The sequence below is a fragment of the Esox lucius genome, chromosome 10 (genome assembly GCF_011004845.1).
Source record: "Esox lucius isolate fEsoLuc1 chromosome 10, fEsoLuc1.pri, whole genome shotgun sequence".
NCBI lineage: Eukaryota > Metazoa > Chordata > Actinopteri > Esociformes > Esocidae > Esox > Esox lucius.
The window spans coordinates 2,096,360-2,115,735 of NC_047578.1; the positions used below are offsets into that span (position 1 = coordinate 2,096,360).

General features: G+C 41.1%; 1 protein-coding gene across 1 annotated transcript in view; it reads left to right on the forward strand.

The window, feature by feature from the left end:
* The window catches only part of necab1 (N-terminal EF-hand calcium binding protein 1), a 37,635-nt gene extending 18,988 nt beyond the window's left edge, over positions 1–18,647 (forward strand). Inside the window, exons 7-13 of the mRNA XM_013135444.3 lie at positions 1,724–1,845; positions 3,307–3,383; positions 3,473–3,526; positions 6,421–6,533; positions 16,275–16,352; positions 16,918–17,009; positions 17,132–18,647. Coding sequence (XP_012990898.1) covers positions 1,724–1,845; positions 3,307–3,383; positions 3,473–3,526; positions 6,421–6,533; positions 16,275–16,352; positions 16,918–17,009; positions 17,132–17,160 — 565 coding nt within the window. The 3' untranslated portion in view covers positions 17,161–18,647. The remainder of the gene's footprint in view (positions 1–1,723; positions 1,846–3,306; positions 3,384–3,472; positions 3,527–6,420; positions 6,534–16,274; positions 16,353–16,917; positions 17,010–17,131) is intronic.
* The last annotated feature ends 729 nt before the right edge of the window (positions 18,648–19,376 follow it).

Genomic DNA, 19,376 nt, shown 5'->3' on the forward strand with positions numbered 1-19,376 from the left:
AATTTCATTGTGCAGGATGACGCTGTACGTTATTCGGTGCATTTGATTAATAAACTTTAATTTGAACTTTGATCTTTGACTTTGGGTTCAAAGTTAATGGATCCTTTCCAATACTACGAAACACTCAATAAACAAATTAAACTGCTAAACCAATCAGTTGGGCTATCTATTGCGTTAGCTGCATTGCCATATTTCAGAGACTCGATGTCTAGCTAACAAACATGAAACCATAATCGTGCAAGATGGCGCTAGCTGGAACAATAATATTCGCGTTTTGACCAGTTTGCACAAGGCTAAATCTAGCTAAGAGGCAATGTAATTGCTTTTCCAAGCAATAGTTGCTTATGTATTAGGTTTGGTCAAACAACCTAGAATGCATGTTAGTTTTTCTTTTTAGCTTTTGCAGAGAACACCAGATTGTAACTATTTTCCAGCAGCTATATGGAATCAAGGAGTCTGCTTGATCAGACACAACTTAGCTAGCTAAAGTTAGCTTATCGTCTCGACCAAAGACTTTCCTAAAACATTTCTGCTCTCATACAAATAAAACATTGAATGATTTTCTATGTCGAAAAATTGTTTCTCCATCATCATTAATCTAGTAACTTGCACATGGCTTTCCTAGACTAAATCTAAATTAGGTATCTAATGTAACCTTGTCAAGTAGAAAAGTAGCCATCTCTGCAACACCGTTCATACAGACTTCAGCTCTTGCCATGTAATATAATAAATGCCAAATCCAAATTCACACTTGTTTTACTTTGTGCTTTGAGGTTCGCGTTTCTTCGGTATATTTTTGTTTCTGGAGCGCACGATGTAGGCCTACACGTACCCAAACAAAGCTTGTCATTGGTCTACACTTCACACACCTTCAAGGATGTACATGCCTATGAACGTCCCGGCCTTCTATGTTTTGCTCTCAACCATGGCAGTGGGGTAGTGTCAGTCCTGACACTTTGCCAGAAACTGTTTTTTCACGTTAATGATATGTAAGAGTTATTATTGGATATTTGAAATGGAAAATGCTGCATAAGGCATCTTCAGTGTAAAGGTACAGTTAATGCTCTTTCTGTAATGTCTCTGTAATATTTCTCTAATGTTCCTGAATATTTCCATAATGTCTCTGTAATGTTTCTGCAATTTTTCTGTGATGGTGTACTAGGATTCAGTTCTATGTGGTTTGAGATCTCAGGCATGGCTGAATCTGAAACCCTGTGACAGAGCAGAAACCAATTGCAGTGCAATTACATCCCAGCAGTATGGCTGCCTAAGGAAGGGCTGATCTGACAGGTGTTGTTGTCACTGCTGGATTGTCTGAGGTAGGAAGCCAAGAGACCGTCCCTGCGTTCCAAATGGCACCATGTCTTCAATCTATGGGTCCTTGGCAAGTCCGGTAGTCAGGCTCAACTATAGAGGGAATAGGGTGCCCTTCGGGACACATCCATTTGTTCCAAGAGTCTCTCCGCTGCAGGTTTATTTAGCCCTCCGATCACAGCTTTCTGTCAGAAAGTAACCCTTGCAATCACAGCCAGGTATGTCTTAAGGGAATTATACAGAGGTCAGTTAATTAGGTACACCAGCCCATTGATTGGGTGCGTGTGTCTGTGTGTAACTGTTTTGTGTCTGTCTCTGTGCGTTTGTGTGTACCCGTTCATACATGTGGTATCGGGGGAAAGGTTGGGGGTCATTCCCATACATGACTGACCCCTGTGTGTGTCTCCAGGAAGGGCCCTGTGAAGCCAGAGGTACTGTCGATCCAGTGGGCTGGCCGGCGATCCAGTAGACGACTTCAGAGGAACAACAGTCTGTCTCCTAATAACCCACTTCTCAGCCTCGTCAACTCTGGTAGCGACACACAACCACACACACACACACACACACATCCGTTTACATATGCAGATCCCGGTTCAGAGAACCGTGAGAGACACTGTGTTGATTACTGATTAGATGGAACCTTGTATAATTACCATAATATCAGACAATAGACATTTCTTCTGTTCATTCTCATTCTGATGAGACTCACTCTAATAGGACTCATTCTGATGAGAATCACTCTAATAGGACTCATTCTGATAGAAATCACTCTAATATGACTCATTCTGATGAGACTCACTCTAATAGGACTCATTCTGATGTGAATCACTCTAATATGACTCATTCTGATGAGACTCACTCTAATATGACTCATTCTGATGAGAACCACTCTAAAAGGACTCATTCTGATGAGAACCACTCTAAAAGGACTCATTCTGATGAGACTCACTCTAATAGGACTCATACTGATGAGACCCACTCTAATAGGACTCATTCTGATGAGACTCAATCTAATAGGACTCATTCTGATGAGAATCACTCTAATAGGACTCATTCTGATGAGACTCACTCTAATAGGACTCATTCTGATGAGACTCACTCTAATAGGACTCATTCTGATGAGAACCACTCTAAAAGGACTCATTCTGATGAGACTCACTCTAATAGGAGTCATTCTGATATGACTCAATCTAATAGGACTCATTCTGATGAGAACCACTCTAATAGGACTCATTCTGATGAGAACCACTCTAAAAGGACTCATTCTGATGAGACTCACTCTAATATGACTCATTCGGATGAGACTCACTCTAATAGGACTCATTCGGATGAGACTCACTCTAATAGGACTCATTCTGATGAGACTCACTCTAATAGGACTCATTCTGATGAGAACCACTCTAAAAGGACTCATTCTGATGAGAACCACTCTAAAAGGACTCATTCTGATGAGAACCACTCTAAAAGGACTCATTCTGATGAGGCTCACTCTAATAGGACTCATACTGATGAGACCCACTCTAATAGGACTCATTCTGATGAGACTCAATCTAATAGGACTCATTCTGATGAGAATCACTCTAATAGGACTCATTCTGATGAGACTCACTCTAATAGGACTCATTCTGATGAGAACCACTCTAAAAGGACTCATTCTGATGAGACTCACTCTAATAGGAGTCATTCTGATATGACTCAATCTAATAGGACTCATTCTGATGAGAACCACTCTAATAGGACTCATTCTGATGAGAACCACTCTAAAAGGACTCATTCTGATGAGACTCACTGACAGGATGACCATATCACTAGCTTGTGGCCCCGACAGGGTGCTAATTGGGACACAGTCTCACACAAATTTTGTCTTGAGACCCTATGAGTTCAATCATTTTGAAAATAATTTTGAAACTGAAAGAAAAGCTGTCTTTATCAAAGTCACTGAGCGTGTCCCAAACCGTTTCCTCACACACTAACTACAGGGTTCTCTGTCAGGTCTGTACGAGGAGGACAACCAGTGGCTGATCCAGGTCAATCGACTCCAGAAGCTCATCGATCGCCTGGAGAAGAAGGTTGGTATACAACCCTGGACAAAACCATCGGAATTATAATAGACCAATAGTCACCTGTATAGTGACTTAAAATGTATTTATTCTCACAGGAACTTCGCCTGGAACCCGTCGAAGAGGAGATCCTGGAAGGCACAGCCAAATCGGTAACTCGTCATTCATTAGTCTATGATTGCCGGACCTTTCCTACGTCTGCTGCTGTGTTGATGAGTGTGCATGTGTGTGTGTGTGTTATCGCGGCAGACAGGGAAAAAATACCTGAAAGAGATGGAACACTGAGAATCTGCCTCAGACGGTTGTCTGGGAAACAGTGGGGCTGAACTCAGTTCTTCGCTCTGTCTATTTAGACTTCAGTTCAGATGGACTTTATTTGGACTTGGTCATTTGGACTCGGTCCACACAGAGCTGCTTCAGTGTGTGCATGTGTGTGTGTGTGCATGCGTGTGTGTGTGCATGCGTGTGTGTGTGTGTGCATGCATGCGCTACGTGTGATCAGTACAAAGCCAGCTCAGATGTCACCATGGACCCAGGGGAGAAAGCTTTCACTTCCTGTACCCATCAGCCCCTTTTATTTCTATAAACAAACGTGTCTCTGGACAAGCTAACAGCCAGCCCACTACGTAATAGCTGGGACCAGGGCCGTTATTCACAACTACTGACCAGGACCACTATTCACTGTTACTGACCAGGACCACTATTCACAATTACTGACCAGGACCACTATTCAATATTACTGACTAGTACCACTATTCACTTTTACTGACCAGGACCACTATTCACTGTTACTGACCAGGACCACTATTCAATATTACTGACCAGGACCACTATTCAATTTTACTGACCAGGACTAGTGCTGCACGATATTAGAAAAAACTGACATTGCGATATTCTTTTTTTCTGCGATATATATTGCGATATGAAAAAATACAGGATGTCTTCACCAGATTACTTGAAAAGCTCTATTTGAGAATTATGAATTATTCTTGAATGATTGGGGTGATTTTGTAGGGAACTGCATCTTCATTGACATTTTTTATTTTTTTAAAGAAACCGAAAATGACTTTTTACCTTTTGACATATTTTGGGTAGTTTAATTTATTATATCAATTAATACACTGTTTAATTCACCATGGTTCCATTGTATTCATGTAATACTCCTCTATCAATTCAGGCTAAAGTCAATGATCTAACAAGTTATGATATTAATAATGTATGTTGAACCTAACTTGTAATAAATACCAATGAACTTAAAATGAATAGCAAATATCAACACAGAACCATTGTATTTCACAAACTTTTCTTAGCAACAGTGCCAAAGGAAAACAGTGTTTATCATCATGGGTAGACAAATGCTGATTAAATGTAACTTTTCAATTGTAAATAATCTGTTTTCTTCCTAGACAGAGTACCTAGTAAAAAAAATGTATTTCTCACAACTGTAGAATAATATAGTAAATCTAAATATTCAGATATAATAACTTAACTGTAAGCATGTATACATTGCTCACTCAAACTTGAAGATTTTTGGCCAAGAATACCAATCTATTCATCATTACAGGCTTGAGACATGACCTTTGAAAAGTGACAATGTTACCACTTGTACTGAAAAGCCTCTCTGAAGGGGAACTTGTAGTGGGAGTGGATAGATACTTGCAAGCAAGCTTGGCGAGATGTGGAAAGCTTACTCTGTGTTTTCCACCATGCAAGTGGATCTTCCTCTTTGTCTATGGAAGGTGTTAGCAGGTAGTTGCTTTATTCTGCTTCCACAGCATCCTTGTGGGTCAGAGAGGAATCACCCTTTGCTGCAGCTCCACTCTGTTTAAAGAAACTTCCCAAGGACTTCTTGTCTTTCTTTGCCTGGGACTTATCAGCAACTTCAGGCTCCACTTCAGTGCTGCTGCTTGATGTCTCCTGGCATTCTCTCATTTCTGATGCCTCTCTGGCCTTGACTTGGGGCTTGTTGTCTTCACTGATGAAGTCCATCTTGAACCGGGGGTCCAAACAAGAAGCCGCATCTAGCAGCTCCTGAGTAGCTTCAACTTTATATTTCTCAGTGATGTAGTGCAACATCTCAGTTTTCAAGGTCTTGGTCAGGTCTGTGTCTCCCTCTTAGCAGCATTGCAGCATTGAAGTGGTGAAAACTGGCTTCACATATGAGACACTAAAGTAGTCTTCCCCTGAGAGACTGTGACGTCCAGCAGTGGGCCCAGTGACTTACTGACAGATTCCAGGACATCCATATCTTGCCAGGTTGGAATTAGATGCCGTGTCTTCGTGTCCTCAGACAGGACCTGAGTTAAAGCCTTCTGCTGCTCTAGTATCCTGCTGATCATCTTCTGTCTGGAACGCCATCTTGTTTGGCATTCTGATATGAGGGAATGTGAAGGTAGATTGAGTTCCTTCTGGGCTCTTTCAAGAGCACTTCTGGCCTTCCAGCTGTGAGAGAAGTGACCCACCAGCTTCTTGCAGACACCTGCAGCACGGTCCATCCTTCTTCACTGCATTTTCATACACATTTAATACACTTACTTTAATAAATGTTTTATAAAAATAAATTGCTCATAAAACTGTTTTGCAAATGATTCCTTAATGAGCTATTTAAAGATACAATTTATAGTTTCTGCATGCTTTCTTTTTATTATAGGTTTTGAAGACCTATAATAAAACACATTCATTCTCATGTAACTTATATCTCATGAGTTTAGCACAAACTATTCTACTTAATGATAACCCAAACTATAGGGGCCTTTAATACCATGGTTTGTTATTGTAAACAAATGCAACATTATAATATAAAAAAGATAATAGATATATAAATATTAAACATTAATGCCATAGGTTATCAGCCCTGGCATTCAGAGCTTTGGCTATCAACCTGACTGTGGTCACTATTCACTCTAGTCCTGGCCTGGCCCACTTCTTGTGTCCTTCCTTCCTGTCTGCCTCTACATAACTGTTTCCCTCTGAAGCTATGCTCCCAACTTTCCTGTCATAAGCTACATAAAAAAAGTAAAGACCCTGTCGTCCTTGCCCCTCACAGCACATTCTGGTAGTCCAGAGACAGCTGAGTGTGTTGGAGGAGGAGTTGGAAGAGTTTCGTCTGGCTCTCAGACAGTACATGGAGTGTGCCTGCGCCCAGACAGGCTGCCTACAGTAAGACCACACACCGCTACATCTTCATCTACTGTACAGTGTAGAGGAGTTAAAATACAGACCACACTCCACTACATCTTCATCTACTGTACAGTGTAGAGGAGTTAAAATACAGATCACACACCGCTACATCTTCATCTACTGTACAGTGTAGAGGAGTTAAAATACAGACCACACTCCACTATATCTTCATCTACTGTACAGTGTCAAGGAGTTAAAATACAGACCACACCCCACAACATCTTCATCTACTGTACAGTGTAGAGGAGTTAAAATACAGACCACACTCCACTATATCTTCATCTACTGTACAGTGTCAAGGAGTTAAAATACAGACCACACCCCACAACATCTTCATCTACTGTACAGTGTAGAGGAGTTAAAATACAGACCACACCCCACGACATCTTCATCTACTGTACAGTGTCGAGGAGTTAAAATTCAGACCACACTCCACTATATCTTCATCTATTGTACAGTGTCAAGGAGTTAAAATACAGACCAGACTCCACTACATCTTCATCTACTGTACAGTGTAGAGGAGTTAAAATACAGACCAGACTCCACTACATCTTCATCTACTGTACAGTGTCAAGGAGTTAAAATACAGACCACACCCCACAACATCTTCATCTACTGTACAGTGTAGAGGAGTTAAAATACAGACCAGACTCCACTACATCTTCATCTACTGTACAGTGTCAAGGAGTTAAAATACAGACCACACCCCACAACATCTTCATCTACTGTACAGTGTAGAGGAGTTAAAATACCGACCACACCCCACAACATCTTCATCTACTGTACAGTGTCAAGGAGTTAAAATACAGACCAGACTCCACTACATCTTCATCTACTGTACAGTGTAGAGGAGTTAAAATACAGACCACACCCCACTACATCTTCATCTACTGTACAGTGTCGAGGAGTTAAAATACAGACCACACTCCACTATATCTTCATCAACTGTACAGTGTAGAGGAGTTAAAATACAGACCACACCCCACAACATCTTCATCTACTGTACAGTGTCAAGGAGTTAAAATACAGACCACACCCCACAACATCTTCATCTACTGTACAGTGTAGAGGAGTTAAAATACAGACCACACCCCACTACATCTTCATCTACTGTACAGTGTCGAGGAGTTAAAATACAGACCACACTCCACTATATCTTCATCAACTGTACAGTATCAAGGAGTTAAAATACAGACCACACTCCACTACATCTTCATCTACTGTACAGTGTAGAGGAGTTAAAATACAGACCACACTCCATTACATCTTCATCTACTGTACAGTGTCGAGGAGTTAAAATACAGACCACACTCCACTATATCTTCATGTACTGTACAGTGTAGAGGAGTTAAAATACAGACCACACTCCACTATATCTTCATCTACTGTACAGTGTCAAGGAGTTAAAATACAGACCACACCCCACAACATCTTCATCTACTGTACAGTGTAGAGGAGTTAAAATACAGACCAGACTCCACTACATCTTCATCTACTGTACAGTGTCAAGGAGTTAAAATACAGACCACACCCCACAACATCTTCATCTACTGTACAGTGTAGAGGAGTTAAAATACAGACCACACCCCACGACATCTTCATCTACTGTACAGTGTCGAGGAGTTAAAATACAGACCACACTCCACTACATCTTCATCTACTGTACAGTGTCAAGGAGTTAAAATACAGACCACACCCCACTACATCTTCATCAACTGTACAGTGTCAAGGAGTTAAAATACAGACCACACTCCACTACATCTTCATCTACTGTACAGTGTAGAGGAGTTAAAATACAGACCACACCCCACGACATCTTCATCTACTGTACAGTGTCGAGGAGTTAAAATACAGACCACACTCCACTATATCTTCATCTACTGTACAGTGTCAAGGAGTTAAAATACAGACCACACCCCATAACATCTTCATCTACTGTACAGTGTAGAGGAGTTAAAATACAGACCAGACTCCACTACATCTTCATCTACTGTACAGTGTCAAGGAGTTAAAATACAGACCACACCTCACAACATCTTCATCTACTGTACAGTGTCAAGGAGTTAAAATACAGACCACACCCCACAACATCTTCATCTACTGTACAGTGTCGAGGAGTTAAAATACAGACCACACTCCACTATATCTTCATCAACTGTACAGTGTCAAGGAGTTAAAATACAGACCACACTCCACTACATCTTCATCTACTGTACAGTGTAGAGGAGTTAAAATACAGACCAGACTCCACTACATCTTCATCTACTGTACAGTGTCAAGGAGTTAAAATACAGACCACACCCCACTACATCTTCATCTACTGTACAGTGTAGAGGAGTTAAAATACAGACCAGACTCCACTACATCTTCATCTACTGTACAGTGTCAAGGAGTTAAAATACAGACCACACCTCACAACATCTTCATCTACTGTACAGTGTCAAGGAGTTAAAATACAGACCACACTCTACTATATCTTCATCTACTGTACAGTGTCAAGGAGTTAAAATACAGACCACACCCCATAACATCTTCATCTACTGTACAGTGTAGAGGAGTTAAAATACAGACCAGACTCCACTACATCTTCATCTACTGTACAGTGTCAAGGAGTTAAAATACAGACCACACCCCACAACATCTTCATCTACTGTACAGTGTAGAGGAGTTAAAATACAGACCACACCCCACGACATCTTCGTCTACTGTACAGTGTCGAGGAGTTAATATACAGACCACACTCCACTATATCTTCATCTACTGTACAGTGTCAAGGAGTGAAAATACAGACCACACCCCATAACATCTTCATCTACTGTACAGTGTAGAGGAGTTAAAATACAGACCAGACTCCACTACATCTTCATCTACTGTACAGTGTCAAGGAGTTAAAATACAGACCACACTCCACTACATCTTCATCTACTGTACAGTGTAGAGGAGTTAAAATACAGACCAGACTCCACTACATCTTCATCTACTGTACAGTGTCAAGGAGTTAAAATACAGACCACACCCCATAACATCTTCATCTACTGTACAGTGTAGAGGAGTTAAAATACAGACCAGACTCCACTACATCTTCATCTACTGTACAGTGTCAAGGAGTTAAAATACAGACCACACCTCACAACATCTTCATCTACTGTACAGTGTCAAGGAGTTAAAATACAGACCACACCCCACAACATCTTCATCTACTGTACAGTGTCGAGGAGTTAAAATACAGACCACACTCCACTATATCTTCATCAACTGTACAGTGTCAAGGAGTTAAAATACAGACCACACTCCACTACATCTTCATCTACTGTACAGTGTAGAGGAGTTAAAATACAGACCAGACTCCACTACATCTTCATCTACTGTACAGTGTCAAGGAGTTAAAATACAGACCACACCCCACTACATCTTCATCTACTGTACAGTGTAGAGGAGTTAAAATACAGACCAGACTCCACTACATCTTCATCTACTGTACAGTGTCAAGGAGTTAAAATACAGACCACACCTCACAACATCTTCATCTACTGTACAGTGTCAAGGAGTTAAAATACAGACCACACTCTACTATATCTTCATCTACTGTACAGTGTCAAGGAGTTAAAATACAGACCACACCCCATAACATCTTCATCTACTGTACAGTGTAGAGGAGTTAAAATACAGACCAGGACTCCACTACATCTTCATCTACTGTACAGTGTCAAGGAGTTTAAAATACAGACCACACCCCACAACATCTTCATCTACTGTACAGTGTAGAGGAGTTAAAATACAGACCACACCCCACGACATCTTCGTCTACTGTAGCAGTGTCGAGGAGTTAATATACAGACCACACTCCACTATATCCTTCATCTACTGTACAGTGTCAAGGAGTGAAAATACAGACCACCACACCCCATAACATCTTCATCTACTGTACAGTGGTAGAGGAGTTAAAATACAGACCAGACTCCACTACCATCTTCATCTACTGTACAGTGTCAAGGAGTTAAAATACAGACCACACCCCACTACATCTTCATCTACTGTACAGTGTCGAGGAGTTAAAATACGAACAACACTCCACTACATCTTCATCTACTGTACAGTGTCAAGGAGTTAAAATACAGACCACACCCCACTACATCTTCATCTACTGTACAGTGTGAGGAGTTAAAATACAGACCACACTCCACTACATCTTCATCTACTGTACAGTGTCAAGGAGTTAAAATACAGACCACACCCACAACATCTTCATCTACTGTACAGTGTAGAGGAGTTAAAATACAGACCACACCCCACGACATCTTCATCTACTGTACAGTGTCGAGGAGTTAAAATACAGACCACACTCCACTATATCTTCATCTACTGTACAGTGTCAAGGAGTTAAAATACAGACCACACCCCATAACATCTTCATCTACTGTACAGTGTAGAGGAGTTAAAATACAGACCAGACTCCACTACATCTTCATCTACTGTACAGTGTCAAGGAGTTAAAATACAGACCACACCCCACAACATCTTCATCTACTGTACAGTGTAGAGGAGTTAAAATACAGACCAGACTCCACTACATCTTCATCTACTGTACAGTGTCGAGGAGTTAAAATACAGACCACACTCCACTACATCTTCATCTACTGTACAGTGTCAAGGAGTTAAAATACAGACCACACCCCACTACATCTTCATCTACTGTACAGTGTCGAGGAGTTAAAATACAGACCACACTCCACTACATCTTCATCTACTGTACAGTGTCAAGGAGTTAAAATACAGACCACACTCCACTACATCTTCATCTACTGTACAGTGTCGAGGAGTTAAAATACAGACCACACTCCACTACATCTTCATCTACTGTACAGTGTCAAGGAGTTAAAATACAGACCACACCCCACTACATCTTCATCTACTGTACAGTGTCGAGGAGTTAAAATACAGACCACACTCCACTATATCTTCATCAACTGTACAGTGTCAAGGAGTTAAAATACAGACCACACTCCACTACATCTTCATCTACTGTACAGTGTAGAGGAGTTAAAATACAGACCACACTCCACTTACATCTTCATCTACTGTACAGTGTCGAGGATGTTAAAATACAGACCACACTCCCACTACTATCTTCATCGTACTGTACAGTGTAGAGGAGTTAAAATACGACCACACTCCACTATATCTTCATCTACTGTACAGTGTCAAGGAGTTAAAATACAGACCACACCCACTACATCTTCATCTACTGTACAGTGTAGAGGAGTTAAAATACAGACCACACCCCACGACATCTTCATCTACTGTACAGTGTCGAGGAGTTAAAATACAGACCACACCCCACGACATCTTCATCTACTGTACAGTGTCGAGGAGTTAAAATACAGACCACACCCCATAACATCTTCATCTACTGTACAGTGTAGAGGAGTTAAAATACAGACCAGACTCCACTACATCTTCATCTACTGTACAGTGTCAAGGAGTTAAAATACAGACCACACCCCACAACATCTTCATCTACTGTACAGTGTCAAGGAGTTAAAATACAGACCACACCCCACAACATCTTCATCTACTGTACAGTGTAGAGGAGTTAAAATACAGACCATACTCCACTACATCTTCATCTACTGTACAGTGTCGAGGAGTTAAAATACAGACCACACTCCACTACATCTTCATCTACTGTACAGTGTCAAGGAGTTAAAATACAGACCACACCCCACTGCATCTTCATCTACTGTACAGTGTCGAGGAGTTAAAATACAGACCACACTCCACTACATCTTCATCTACTGTACAGTGTCAAGGAGTTAAAATACAGACCACACCCCACTACATCTTCATCTACTGTACAGTGTCGAGGAGTTAAAATACAGACCACACTCCACTACATCTTCATCTACTGTACAGTGTCAAGGAGTTAAAATACAGACCACACCCCACTACATCTTCATCTACTGTACAGTGTCGAGGAGTTAAAATACAGACCACACTCCACTACATCTTCATCTACTGTACAGTGTCAAGGAGTTAAAATACAGACCACACCCCACTACATCATCTACTGTACAGTGTCGAGGAGTTAAAATACAGACCACACTCCACTATATCTTCATCTAACTGTACAGTGTCAAGGAGTTAAAATACAGACCACACCCCACTACATCTTCATCTACTGTACAGTGTAGAGGAGTTAAAATACAGACCACACTCCATTACATCTTCATCTACTGTACAGTGTCGAGGAGTTAAAATACAGACCACACTCCACTATATCTTCATGTACTGTACAGTGTAGAGGAGTTAAAATACCGACCACACTCCACTATATCTTCATCTACTGTACAGTGTCAAGGAGTTAAAATACAGACCACACCCCACAACATCTTCATCTACTGTACAGTGTAGAGGAGTTAAAATACAGACCACACCCCACGACATCTTCATCTACTGTACAGTGTCGAGGAGTTAAAATACAGACCACACCCCACGACATCTTCATCTACTGTACAGTGTCGAGGAGTTAAAATACAGACCACACCCCATAACATCTTCATCTACTGTACAGTGTAGAGGAGTTAAAATACAGACCAGACTCCACTACATCTTCATCTACTGTACAGTGTCAAGGAGTTAAAATACAGACCACACCTCACAACATCTTCATCTACTGTACAGTGTCAAGGAGTTAAAATACAGACCACACCCCACAACATCTTCATCTACTGTACAGTGTAGAGGAGTTAAAATACAGACCATATCCCACTACATCTTCATCTACTGTACAGTGTCGAGGAGTTAAAATACAGACCACACTCCACTACATCTTCATCTACTGTACAGTGTCAAGGAGTTAAAATACAGACCACACCCCACTGCATCTTCATCTACTGTACAGTGTCGAGGAGTTAAAATACAGACCACACTCCACTACATCTTCATCTACTGTACAGTGTCAAGGTGTTAAAATACAGACCACACCTCACAACATCTTCATCTACTGTACAGTGTCAAGGAGTTAAAATACAGACCACACCCCACAACATCTTCATCTACTGTACAGTGTAGAGGAGTTAAAATACAGACCATATCCCACTACATCTTCATCTACTGTACAGTGTCGAGGAGTTAAAATACAGACCACACTCCACTACATCTTCATCTACTGTACAGTGTCAAGGAGTTAAAATACAGACCACACCCCACTGCATCTTCATCTACTGTACAGTGTCGAGGAGTTAAAATACAGACCACACTCCACTACATCTTCATCTACTGTACAGTGTCAAGGTGTTAAAATACAGACCACACCCCACTACATCTTCATCTACTGTACAGTGTCGAGGAGTTAAAATACAGACCACACTCCACTATATCTTCATCAACTGTACAGTGTCAAGGAGTTAAAATACAGACCACACTCCACTACATCTTCATCTACTGTACAGTGTAGAGGAGTTAAAATACAGACCACACTCCATTACATCTTCATCTACTGTACAGTGTCGAGGAGTTAAAATACAGACCACACTCCACTATATCTTCATCAACTGTACAGTGTCAAGGAGTTAAAATACAGACCACACTCCACTACATCTTCATCTACTGTACAGTGTAGAGGAGTTAAAATACAGACCACACTCCATTACATCTTCATCTACTGTACAGTGTCGAGGAGTTAAAATACAGACCACACTCCACTATATCTTCATGTACTGTACAGTGTAGAGGAGTTAAAATACCGACCACACTCCACTATATCTTCATCTACTGTACAGTGTCAAGGAGTTAAAATACAGACCACACCCCACAACATCTTCATCTACTGTACAGTGTAGAGGAGTTAAAATACAGACCACACCCCACGACATCTTCATCTACTGTACAGTGTCGAGGAGTTAAAATACAGACCACACCCCACGACATCTTCATCTACTGTACAGTGTCGAGGAGTTAAAATACAGACCACACCCCATAACATCTTCATCTACTGTACAGTGTAGAGGAGTTAAAATACAGACCAGACTCCACTACATCTTCATCTACTGTACAGTGTCAAGGAGTTAAAATACAGACCACACCTCACAACATCTTCATCTACTGTACAGTGTCAAGGAGTTAAAATACAGACCACACCCCACAACATCTTCATCTACTGTACAGTGTAGAGGAGTTAAAATACAGACCATACTCCACTACATCTTCATCTACTGTACAGTGTCGAGGAGTTAAAATACAGACCACACTCCACTACATCTTCATCTACTGTACAGTGTCAAGGAGTTAAAATACAGACCACACCCCACTGCATCTTCATCTACTGTACAGTGTCGAGGAGTTAAAATACAGACCACACTCCACTACATCTTCATCTACTGTACAGTGTCAAGGTGTTAAAATACAGACCACACCCCACTACATCTTCATCTACTGTACAGTGTCGAGGAGTTAAAATACAGACCACACTCCACTATATCTTCATCAACTGTACAGTGTCAAGGAGTTAAAATACAGACCACACTCCACTACATCTTCATCTACTGTACAGTGTAGAGGAGTTAAAATACAGACCACACTCCATTACATCTTCATCTACTGTACAGTGTCGAGGAGTTAAAATACAGACCACACTCCACTATATCTTCATGTACTGTACATTGTAGAGGAGTTAAAATACAGACCACACTCCACTATATCTTCATCTACTGTACAGTGTCAAGGAGTTAAAATACAGACCACACTCCACTACATCTTCATCTACTGTACAGTGTCAAGGAGTTAAAATACAGACCACACCCCACTACATCTTCATCTACTGTACAGTGTCGAGGAGTTAAAATACAGACCACACTCCACTACATCTTCATCTACTGTACAGTGTCAAGGTGTTAAAATACAGACCACACCCCACTACATCTTCATCTACTGTACAGTGTCGAGGAGTTAAAATACAGACCACACTCCACTATATCTTCATCAACTGTACAGTGTCAAGGAGTTAAAATACAGACCACACTCCACTACATCTTCATCTACTGTACAGTGTAGAGGAGTTAAAATACAGACCACACTCCATTACATCTTCATCTACTGTACAGTGTCGAGGAGTTAAAATACAGACCACACTCCACTATATCTTCATGTACTGTACATTGTAGAGGAGTTAAAATACAGACCACACTCCACTATATCTTCATCTACTGTACAGTGTCAAGGAGTTAAAATACAGACCACACTCCACTACATCTTCATCTACTGTACAGTGTAGAGGAGTTAAAATACAGACCACACTTCACTACATCTTAATCTACTGTACAGTGTCGAAGGAGTTAAAATACAGACCACACACCACTACATCTTCATCTACTGTGCAGTGTCAAGGAGTTCAAATACAGACCATATCCCACGACATCTTCATCTACTGTACAGTGTCGAGGAGTTAAAATACAGACCACACTCCACTACATCTTCATCTACTGTGCAGTGTCAAGGAGTTCAAATACAGACCATATCCCACGACATCTTCATCTACTGTACAGTGTCGAGGAGTTAAAATACAGACCACACTCCACTACATCTTCATGTACTGTACAGTGTATAGGAATATAGGAGTAAAAATACAGATTACACTCCACTACATCTTCATCTACCATACATTCTGCAGTCACTGACTACCTTATCTGCTTGGGTTTTTTCCCCTTGTCTTGTTGACGGCAGTGTTGCAGTTCAGCGATTCGCTAATGAATCTCGATTCATCCTCTATGAGTTCTGGGAGCAAAACAATGTCTGGAAGAAGTAAGTGTTCTGTCTGTGTCTCCAATGTCCCTCTATTCCCTACTAAGTGTACTCCTTTTGACCATAGGGTTCTGGTCAAAGTTAGGGTACTACACAAGGACTAGACTGCTATTTGGGGTACGCACTTTTCCTCTTGCATACTTAAAAATTCAATGAACATGACATGTTTTGACGTGCCCAGTTTCTATGTGGCCTGCTCTCAGATCTGTTTGCACTGTCGTCCCTGATTTCTGTGACAACAGGGGAGTTGGTAAGACAGCACAACAGCATCAGAAACCAGGCTAGCTCTCAGCAAGTGTCCTGGCTAGAGTTTCTGCCTAGAGTATCTGCCCACAAGGTCTTTAACAATTACTATTGTTTTTTAACTGAGTTAGTAAGGAGATTTCAAGGTTTCGCTGAAAATGTTATGCCACTTTTGGCAACACACCAGATATAATCCCTGTAGTATGAGTTCAATCGTACATTCCGTATATGAAGCATTAAGAATGCTCTATGTAGCCTTAAGAATGCTCTATGTAGCCTTAAGAATGCTCTGTGAAGCTTTCATAACTGTTTCTTTGTTCAGCCATCTGCAGACCAACTACAGTAAGACATTTCAGAGAGGAAACGTGGACTTCCTGGAGACCCCAGAGATCATGACTACCATGCTGGTGCCTGGTAAGAGCACATACAACACACGCCCTCTGTTTCTGTCAAATAAGAAGAGGAGAGTAGATCAGAGGAATCAGGGCGATTCATCCAATTTCTCTTCATTTTCTTCTTCCTCTTTTCTCTCCAAGCCTCCTGGTGGGTCTTGAACAACAACTGAAAATGTCAGACCACCCACATTGCTGGTTTAAGGACATTACAGACCAGGACCAAGCAGAACATAGTTTGAAGAGTTTATTATCAACATTTTAGTAACGAAGAAGAACACACACACAATACTACATGCACGCATGCACACACACACACTCACACACACCAATGTCTACTTGTACTGTGAAATCATGGTGGATTAGTATTCCCTTCATTATGATCTGTGTTCCACACTCCTGGATGTTACTTGTTTTGATATTCACCTTTCTAAAGCAATGACATCAGCAGTTGTCAGCCAGCGGTGTTAGGATCTGATGGGTGACATCATCACTGATGGGTGACATCATCACTGCGTGTGACATGACAACATCGGCTGTCCACGGAAGTGTATGACTCCTCAATGTGGGCATGTGGTTGTAAATTAGCTGTGCGCGTGCTTCCGTGTGCGGGCACGCGTGCATGAGTTCGTCAGAGATCTTTGTACACATGCGTAGCAGCAGGACCTAGGAGGAGCAGACCAACTGGTTGACATACATGCCAAGAACAAAATGGCCTCTCAATATTTCATGTATTTTAATGTGTCGATCTGCTTTATCTGTGCTAAGATAATTACCCAGTTGTTTCTCCCTGTATCTGATGGTATTTCATAGTTGCATAATTTGAACCTGATAGATTGAGGGGAACCCAGTATGGTTTCATAGGCTAACGGAAATGTCTAACATTGTACCATATTACCAAACTGTGAGGTGAAGGAAGACTTGGCTGAGTACAAACTGACCAGGTATGGTCTTTACAAAGCTATGAAAGAGATCAAAAGGTCAGTATAGGGACAAAGAGGTCAAAAGGTTGGTGTAGGGACTAATTAGAGCCACAACTCATTGGGTTGGACTCCTGATAGACACCACCAGGAACGCTAAACCCCAGAATACGTACACACTTACCTGTGTGTAAACCATGCACGCAATAACCACGCAAACTGGGATTCAGCAGTGTCAGCGTCTGCTTGAGAGCGTTCCTACATGTGTCTGAACCCACAGAGCCTAGTGGTGGAATGAGGGAGCCGCATCTGAAACACTGATGAGTTCATACGGAAAATTCATAATCTCTTTTTTTTTTCTTCTCATAATTCCTAAAATAACGATGTGAGGAATAGACGGCACCCATAGATCAAAAAAGTACCACCCCCAGAGTAGGATATGAAGAGTGTCGGCCGACTTAGAAGATGCAGTTGAATAGTGGCAAAGCAGAGTATTGTATAACTGCATAATGCTCCTTTGACTGATTTTTATATATATATATATACATACACACACTCTCCTATTTGTATTATTGATTTGTAAATGTGTACAATTGGTAGATTTGTAATTTGTACATGTCAAAGTTACATTCTTTAGCATAGTGCTTTGTTCAGGAGCTGATAAAGAGGTATTTCACCACACTGTGACAAAGTCTGATGTAACCAATAAAATGTTGAAGCTCTGAAGCATTTCAAACACACATTTAGAGTCGTTGGTTCGCTCGCTGTCACATTTGAGGTCTATTAAGTGGAGACATCTCAAAACAAGACGTCTGCATGTACTGTCCACTCACCATTTGAGGCTAAAACATGACCCTCTCATCACCTCCCACCTATTGAAGGGTGACCAGATTCAATAGGGTGAAATATGGGACAGTTACCCCCCCCCCCCCCCCCCCACACACACACACACACACACAATGCACAGCAAAGTAGGGCCTGCTATTTTACAGCACGTCAAATTGTATTATCCAATACGCAAATACAGTCTATTATTGTGTTTTTAATCCGAATTAATTGGATAGAAGCAACAAAAGAGCGTTTCACTCAGAACACCACACTGCGTGACTCTGGCAAAGATGGAACAGTTTCAACTGTTAAAAGCTGTACTATAACAAATATATTGCATACGTGACAAATTAATTAATTGGATTGAAACAACAACAAAATAGGTGTTTGCACTCTGGATAACATGAACACATTAAGCTCTGAAAAATGAAACCGGTCCATGTTTCAGGTGTACACAGCAACTGTAGTAACGTAACAGAATTATGCCTACTCACTTTTACTAATTAGATCCGGGGGGGTGGAGTCTGGTGGCCTGTTGTACTTTTCGCATGAGCCAATCATTCTCTTGTCTTTAATACGTTTGTCATAGAAAGCTGTGCACTTTAGTGCCAGATCTACTCAAACCAATGACAGTGCCTTCA